The sequence below is a fragment of the Podarcis erhardii genome (genome assembly GCF_964252035.2).
Source record: "Podarcis erhardii genome assembly, chromosome: 17".
Classification (NCBI taxonomy): Eukaryota; Metazoa; Chordata; class Lepidosauria; order Squamata; family Lacertidae; genus Podarcis; species Podarcis erhardii.
In genome coordinates, this window is record NC_138515.1 from 5,831,003 (window position 1) to 5,839,895 (window position 8,893).

At 48.9% G+C, this 8,893-nt stretch overlaps 1 protein-coding gene across 1 annotated transcript; it reads left to right on the top strand.

The window, feature by feature from the left end:
- Positions 1 to 7,740: 7,740 nt before the first annotated feature.
- NANOS3 (nanos C2HC-type zinc finger 3) lies at positions 7,741 to 8,166 on the top strand (the record flags this gene model as incomplete). The annotated part of the gene is made up of 1 exon (XM_081845944.1): positions 7,741 to 8,166. The coding sequence occupies one exon, from the start codon at positions 7,741 to 7,743 to the stop codon at positions 8,164 to 8,166; it is 426 nt and encodes a 141-aa protein (XP_081702070.1).
- Between the last annotated feature and the right edge of the window lie 727 nt (positions 8,167 to 8,893).

The following is an 8,893-nucleotide window of genomic DNA, read 5'->3' on the forward strand; positions in this document are numbered from 1 at the left end:
TCCCTAATGGATCCCTATGGCTCTACCAACAATTTTGCATGTTTTGGAGATTTATTGAGGCATAATACATCAGAAAGCTCAGTCAGTAGAACATGAGACGATTAATCTCAGCGTCATGGGTTTGAGCCCCACATCGGGCGAAAAGGTTCTTGCATTGCAGACAGTGGTTGAAACTTCCGTTGTTCTAGGTGCATTTCGTGACAAGGAATTTCATTAGCGAGAGCAGTTTCTGAGCTCTAGGCGCAGTACTGCACCTAATATTTCAGATACTAAAGAGTGGAAGGAAAGGAGAACCTTTTTCTGCCTTCTCACTTCCAGCTACTCTCTGAAGACAGGAGAAGAGACCCTCTTAAGAATATTAGGGGGGTGGGCAGGGGAAGGACTGGACCAGGGGTAGGCAACCTAAGGCCCGTGGGCCAGATGCGGCCCAATCGCCTTCTCAATCCAGCCCGCGGACGGTCTGGGAATCTCTGTGTTTTTACATGAGTAGAATGTGTCCTTTTATTTAAAATGCACCTCTGAGTTATTTGTGGGGCCTGCCTGGTGTTTTTACATGAGTAGAATGTGTGCGTCTATTTAAAATGCATCTCTGGGTTGTTTGTGGGGCATAGGAATTCATTTGTTTTTGTTTTTCAAACTATAGTCTGGCTCACCACATGGTCTGAGGGACATTGGACCGGCCCACAGCTGAAAAAGGTTGCTGACCCCTGGTCTAGACCATGTGAACATAATATAGAGAAAATGAACATAATATGTTAGCTGCAGTTTGCTCATTTTCAGCTTTGAATTCTTGTTATAAAGAAGTGCACCTAGACATTCCGTTGTTGCACCCATAACCTAGGTTTAAGGTGCCATTTAGCTCCTAGTTTCCATATCTCAATTTCTAACACTATTTGCAGGGGTTGGACTAGATGGCCTTGTGCTGCCTTCCACTCAACGGTTTCATGATTCTATGAGTGAGCCCACTTCATGCATAAAGGTAATGGTACCCCTGACCATTAGGTCCAGTCGCAGACGACTCTGGGGTTGCGGCGCTCATCTCGCTTTATTGGCCGAGGGAGCCGGCGTACAGCTTCTGGGTCATGTGGCCAGCATGACTAAGCCGCTTCTGGTGAACCAGAGCAGTGCACGGAAATGCCGTTTACCTTCCCACCGGAGCAGTACCTATTTATCTACTTGCACTTTGACGTGCTTTTGAACCGCTAGGTTGGCAGGAGCAGGGACCGAGTAACGGGAGCTCACCCCGTCGCGGGGATTTGAACCGCCGACCACCTGATCAACAAGCCCTAGGCTCTGTGGTTTAACTCACAGTGCCATCCACGTCCCTCCACTTCATGCATAAAGGTAAAGGTAAAGGTACTCCGGCCCGTACGGGCCAGTCTTGCCAGACTCTAGGGTTGCGTGCTCATCTCACTCTATAGGCCGGGAGCCAGCGCTGTCCGCAGACACTTCCGGGTCACGTGGCCAGTGTGACAAGCTGCATCTGGCAAGCCAGCGCAGCACACAGAACGCCGTTTACCTTCCCGCTGGTAAGCGGTCCCTATTTATCTACTTGCACCCGAGGGTGCTTTCAAACTGCTAGGTTGGCAGGCGCTGGGACCGAACGACGGGAGCGCATCCTGCCGCGGGGATTTGAACTGCCGACCATGCGATCGGCAAGTCCGCGTCCACTTCATGCATAGTATACTGCAAATAGATCTGTACACTGCAAGGAGAGCAACTCTAAAAAGAAAAAAGCATTTGGTGTGGTTGATTATACCTCTTATAGCAGTGTGGAGAACAAAGGAACTGTGGATTAGTGGTTTCTGGGCTTCCCATCCTAGGTTCATAACTTGTTCTGGCTGGGGTTATGCTAGTACAAAACTAGTACAAGGCAAGCCAGCTTAGAACACTCTTGGTTGCACCAGGCCTTTGGGCAGTGGGAGGGTACTATTGCTAGTTAGACACCCACCCACCCGATGCCATCCACATATTTGGGATCATATTGTACGTGACATTGTGACCCGCTCTGTGACATTTAAGTGAAAGGTGGGATATAAATATTACTGCTGCTTACCTGGATAGTGCTGGGGCAAGGCAGGGCCACGTGGCATAATTGTACCAGCAGGACAGCTGCTGCCATTCGGGTGCTTTTGCCAGGGCAGACACAGTGCCCAGTTGCCACCACCTTCCCCGGGGGTCAGCAACCTTTTTCAGCCGTGGGCTGGTCCACTGTCCCTCAGACCTTGTGGGGGGCCAGACTATCTTATTTTGGGGGGAAATGAACCTAATTCCTATGCCCCACAAATAACTCAGAGATACATGTTAAACAGAAGGACACATTCTACTCATGTAAAAACACGCTGATTCCTGGACCGTCTGCAGGCCGGATTGAGAAGGCGATTGGGCCGCATCCAGCCCCCGGGCCTTAGGTTGCCTACCCCTGACCTTCCCCAATCATCATGCAGGTAAGGAGCGGTAATGGCAGTGTCTGGAGGGCACCTCTCCTCCACCACGTGTCACTACAGTGGTACCTCAGGTTACAGACGCTTCAGGTTACAGACTCCGCTAACCCAGAAATAGTACCACGGGTTAAGAACTTTGCTTCAGGATAAGAACAGAAATCATGCTCCGGCGGCGGGGTGGCAGCAGGAGGCCCCATTAGCTAAAGTGGTTGTCAGGGACTCAAGAGCGGGAGCACAGGGAAGGGAGGAGATGGAGAGCGAGGGGGAGCAATCCGAGGGCAGCGTAGGAGAAGATGACAGTAGCCCGAGAGATTCCATGAGCCTCTCCAGCGAATCAGAAGATTCCCAGAGGGAGGCGCCGATGGCCAGGGTAAGGGGGGTCCCAGGGGGGACGCGCCAGAAGCAAGGGGCCAGCGGAGACTCCCAGAGCAGCGGCTGGAGATCAGGACCAGCTTCCCCACCAGAGCGCAGTGGGGGGGAAGAATGCCAGGTATCAGGGACAGCGTCTCCTCCAGGAGGGAGAGAAGATGAGTTAGGGTTGACCACGCCTCCATCGGAGAGCGAGGGAACGGTCAAGAGGAAGGTTGCCGGCTGGGCGCGCGTGCCAAGTTCAAATGTACAGGCGAGCGGCACAGCAGGTAGCCCGGATAGGGAACCAGGTCCTAAAGCCCGCCGGAGGGAGGGGCAAGAATCAGGGGAGTCAGCGTCAGAAGAGTCCAGAAAAGGTGAAACCCCAGCGGGCAGGAGGGCCCAGAGGAGGAAGGAGCTAAGGAAGAGGTGGAGCAAGGCTAGAGTCTTAAACTGGTGTGGAAGGGGAGGAGACTCAGACAGAGCTTCGCCGGTCTAAGGTTTAGGACGTAGAGCTACGCGCTGCGGCTTTGAAATGGAAACTGAACTTCAATAAAGACTTTTGTACATAACGGCAGCCTGGCGTTGGTCCTCGGTGAGCTGGGACCTAGGGGCAGCTCTGACAGTGGTGCTTCAGGTTAAGAACAGTTTCAGGTTAAGAACGGACCTCCGGAACAAATTACCATAAGTACGTAACCAGAGGTACTGTACAATGGCGATGCAATAAGGCGATGCAATACCTCTATTGGAACAGACCAAAAATCTCACAAAAGCACAGCAAGCTTCCGGGTTCCCCAGAGCCCTTCACTGGGTAATATGTTACACAAAGCAAGGGGCAAGGAGGGGGGGAAATAAAAATCAGAATACCCCGATGGAGTACTCTTACAATAACTATTCAATAACAAAAGGAACCCGTCTCTGTGGTTCATACTTAGCATTTCACTGCTCCATTTCATAAATGGATTTGAACCCAGTTAACCTGGTAAAAAGCTTTCCTGAACCATGATATTCAATTTCCCCACTTGATTTCCTTGTATTTGCTGTTTTTAGCACATTTCCTATAAGGCCCCCAGGTTTATTCACACAGGAGCTCCCCCCCTGCTGCCACCACTCACCTCTCAGTGTATTTGCTGAAAGCATTATTGGCCAAGTTCTCCACATTGTAGTTTGAATAAACAAATAAATGTGTATTGACCATTCATTTAGTGCAGGGTGACTAACTCCTGGCCCATGGACCTCTGAGCGTCTCCTGATTTGGCAGATTTGGTAGTTTTCCATTTAAACAGACAAACAAAAAACCCCTCTTATTTTTGCCTTTGTGAAGTTCCCTGAGCCTCCTCAAATGTCCTGTGTTAATGTATAGGCAATTTGCAGTGTCCTTAATCCTGCCATTCCATCCCCCTCCTACAAATGGTTCCTGCTCAGTTATTTACATATCTTTAATATTAAACAATAAAATCCAAACTCGTTTATTAATGAATAGTATAAAGCAATATATCAAGAGAATCAGAAAAAATAAAAAGCAATTGTTAATTTGATATAAACACTCCAATGAAAATTCTGGCTGTAATTTTAAAAATTACCGCCCTGCTCAGTTCTGAGGTGTGTGAGCATTCTAGCTTCTCTGCATTTTAGCAAAATCATTGTAGAAAAGGCTCCTTGCCCTTGCTGTGGGAGAGAAGAAACAGGCATTCTCCTTCACTCAGCATTGTACTATTAGTGAAAGTATTCCCATAAGTAGGGCATTCCATGAGCCAAGAAAATGGTGATGAACATCTGAAGGTGTTTTTCAGTGTACAAAAATCTACACCCCCCCCCCTCTTTTTTCAAGGTAAAGGTAAAGGACCCCTGACAGTTAAGTCCAGTCGCGAACGACTCTGGGGCTGCTGCGCTCCCAACGTTTGTCCGCAGACAGTTTTTCTGGGTCATATGGCCAGCATGACTAAGCCGCTTCTGGCGAAACCAGAGCAGTGCATGGAAATGCCGTTTACCTTCCCACTGGAGCGGTACCTATTTATCTACTCGCACTGGCGTGCTTTCAAACTGCTAGGTTGGCAGAAGCTGGGACCGAGCAATGGGAGCTCACCCCATCACGGGGATTCGAACCGGTGACTTTCCAATCGGCAAGTCCTAGGCTCAGTGGTTTAGACCACAGCGCCGCTTTAGCTGTGCCTTAAAACTAAAATCTGAGGCTCCTTGCACAGAAAAAACAGGCTCAGGATCCAGTCAAACGTAAGTCTTTGTGAAGGTTGCAAACCCAACACACTCTCTGGAGAATTAATTCCATTCTGTTGCAACCCGTACCAATCAAAATAATGCAAAATACATGATATTAGCTGGGCTGCACTGTTCTGTATAATTCAAGATATAAGATCACACACCTTGTTAATTTGTCTGCCTTTTGGTTATAATTCAACATTTTCAATAAGGAATACATACATAAATAAAAGGAATTAATTCCACTCAGCTCAGCTTAGGTTCAGGCAGGAGGTCTCATAATCTTTCAGCACTTGATTAAGCCACTTCTAAGTATTTCAATAAAGTGTACTTTTAAAATGCTAAATTTTGGCTAGCTTGTGCCCTACATTAATGTTCTCACCGTTATGGTTCTCACCGTATACATTTATAAAATGCATTGCACCATTATGATATTTGAACAGTACAGTTTACAGTGCACTGTGTACAGGACAGGTCAGTTTACACTGGTAACCTTAAAAGTTCCTGCAACTGCATCTGCTCACATTAACCCCTTGCTTCCCCCTCCCCACCCTGTCACAATCTCTTCCCTACTGTTGCATTTAAGCTCCTTAAGTGACAGGATCATGAATTATGCCCTCATTTTATTTCATTTGCTTCTAAAACCCCATCAGACACTACAGGTTGAATCCAAACTTCAATCCAGTTAAGCTAACATTGTAATTGTCTGGAAATTTAATAAGGACTAAATTAAACTCGGTTGGTGCCAATGATAACAAAGTGCAGCTAAAATGGTCAGGACCTAACTAACCTCGTGTACAGTATATTCATGGTGGCACACACACACACAAAAAAGGTAATTGCTCGTCTGCTTAGTTTCTGACACAGAGCCAAACCATTCGCCTTCCAATAGGGATGCTTTTATTGTGCTTTGCCACCAGCCAGACCTGAATGCAATGCAGCTGTGCATTGCAGTGTTTTCCTTTGCTGTTGAAAGGGCAGCTTATTACCCTGACTGAGCGCCAGCAGTTAGCATGGCATAGCCAGCAATTTGGATGGCTTAAAAAAAGAGGATGAAGCTATTAATAATAAATTGGCATGTGGTATTAAGGTAAGGATCACTGCAGATGGTGACAGCAGCCACAAAATTAAAAGACGCCTGTTCCTTGGGAGAAAGGCGATGGCAAACCTAGACAGCATCTTAAAAAGCAGAGACATCACCTTACCAACAAAGGTCTGTATATTTAAAGCCATGGTTTTCCCAGTAGTGATGTATGGAAGTGGGAGCTGGACCATAAAGAAGGCTGATCGCCGAAGAATTGATGCTTTTGAATTATGGTGCTGGAGGAGACTCTTGAGAGAAGAAGATCAAACCTATGCATTCTGAAGGAAATGAGCCCTGAGTGCTCACTGGAAGGACAGATCCTGAAGCTGAGGCTCCAATACTTTGGCCACCTCATGAGAAGAGAAGACTCCCTGGAAAAGACCCTGATGTTGGGAAAGATGGAGGGCACCAGGAGAAGGGGACAACAGAGGACGAGATGGTTGGATAGTGTTCTCGAAGCTACAAACATGCGTGTCACCAAGCTGCAGGAGGCAGTGGAAGACAGGAGTGCCTGGCGTGCTCTGGTCCATGGGGTCACGAAGAGTCGGACACAACTAAACAACAACATTAAGGTAAGAGGGGGAATGTGCAGGAGAAATGATTTTGAAAAGCCATGCAAGGGTGACGCTGTGGTCTAAACCTGCCAACCTAGCAGTTTGAAAGCATGCCAGAGCCTTGGGCTCTCCGATCGGAAGGTCGGCAGTTCAAATCCATGGGGTGAGCTCCCATTGCTCGGTCCCTGCTCCTGCCAACCTAGCAGTTCAAAAGCATGTCAAAGTGCAAGTAGATAAATAGGTACCGCTCCAGCGGGAAGGTAAACGGCATTTCCGTGCGCTGCTCTGGTTCGCCAGAAGTGGCTTAATCATGCTGGCCAGATGACCCGGAAGTTGTACACCGGCTCCCTTGGCCAATAAAGCGAGATGAGCGCCGCAACCCCAAAGTCGGCCACAACTGGATCTAATGGTCAGGGGTCCCTTTACCTTTAACTTATGGACCTAAAGCCATTTGCACAGAACACAATATGTATTTTATCAAAGTACATCCAGTTTTTTTCCCTTTAATTTTATTTTTTTGGGGGGGCAAGAGAGTGGGGCTCTAAGCTAGAGCTTGTTTAGTTTATGCGTAAATCCGGCAGTGTGTGTGTGTGTGTGTGAGAGAGAGAGAGAGAGAGAGAGAGAGAGAGAGAGAGAGACGCACAGACGCTTACAACTTGCGAATTGCAATAAAGAAGCAACTCTTGAAGCCAAAGGCTGCGCTGGCGATTCTCTCTCCCCCCCCCCCCCCAATTCATTAAGTTCTTCTTACGTTTATCTGTGTTACGAAGCAAACAAAGAGACGGGAAAGGTACATACATCTCTTGTCTCCACTTTCAATTCATAGTCTTCTTTGCAGTTCGTTTAACATTCGGGGAGTGATACTTTTCTGCAGCTTCGCAGCCACGCCCTCAACTTTGCCAGGATGGCGACCCACAAGCGGCGGGGTGGGGGGCCGTGGGGCGAGCCAGACTTCTTGGCTCCAGGCTCCTTGACGGTGGGGGGCAGTGGGAAGAGCTTCCCAGGCTATTGGCTCTGGGCGGAGGCCACAACGGCACATGGCTGCATTTAGGAGCGCCCAGGGCTCCGGCGACCAGCTCCGGCTGCGGCGATCATGGCGGCTTTCCAATTGTGGAGGGACTATTTCCAGCTGGCGCGCGTGGTGCAAGAGATGCGCGGGCGGAGCGCGAGGAGCAGCTGGCCGGGGGTTTTCGCGGATCAGGCGCCGCCGCCGCGCAAGGAAGCGCCCCCTGCCGGGGTCAGCAGGCCGGCGCGCCACTGCGCCTTCTGTAAGCACAACGGCGAGTCGAGGGCCATCTACGCGTCGCACGCGCTGAAGGACTCAGCCGGGAGGGTGCAGTGCCCGATCCTGAGAAATTACACTTGCCCTCAGTGCGGGGCATCTCAGGATCGGGCGCACACGAGGAAGTTCTGCCCTTTAACCAACAAGGGCTACACGTCCGTCTACAGCTGCATCCGGAATTCGGCCGGGAAGAAGGCAAGCAACTGCAAAACGAAGCCAACCTTTCCTAAAACTTAAAAAATAAAAAGGTGGGAAGGGGAATATTATTTTCTCTCTCTCTCTCGTTTTCTCTTTCAGCAGCAAAGGTTCCAACCCGGTGGTAAGTACTCTTCCTCTTCCTATCCCCACCACCCCAGGCCGCCTTTGTCTGTTAAGAGCATCTGAAAAGCAAACTGTGAAATCCCACTATCCGAAATGGTCAAACTTTGTCTGGGTGTTTAGGAGGAAGAAGGCCCCCTGGGGTTGGGGAAGGAAAAGGAGGCGGATGGGGAGTTGGAAGGCGAGAGTGGGTTTAGTCCTGTGGGCATCAGTGTCACCGTTTTTGTATCCAAGTAACTTTTACTCAGAGTAAACCCATTGAAATGAACAGGGCTAAGTTGTTTGTGACCTTTAGTGGGTCTGAGTAAGACTAAGGTGGATTCAATGTATAAAGAATAACTATTATTATTTGTCCTCCAAGAGCGATTGAGCGACATTCCGGTGCCAAATGAGTTACTTTTCATCCTGGCTCACACTTCCCGTATGTGTGTGTGTGCCTGACAGCTTATTATTATTGTATTTACTACGTTTATATTCTCCTGTTTTCTTCCAAGGAGCTTGATAGCATACAGTTCTTCCTTTACTCATTGCATCCCCACAACGACCCTATGAGGTAGGTTAGGCAGAGAGAGGAAGGGGTCGTGATCACCCAGTGAGCTTCATGGCCCAGAGGGGATTTGAACCTTCCTTCCCTGCCCCTTGGAAA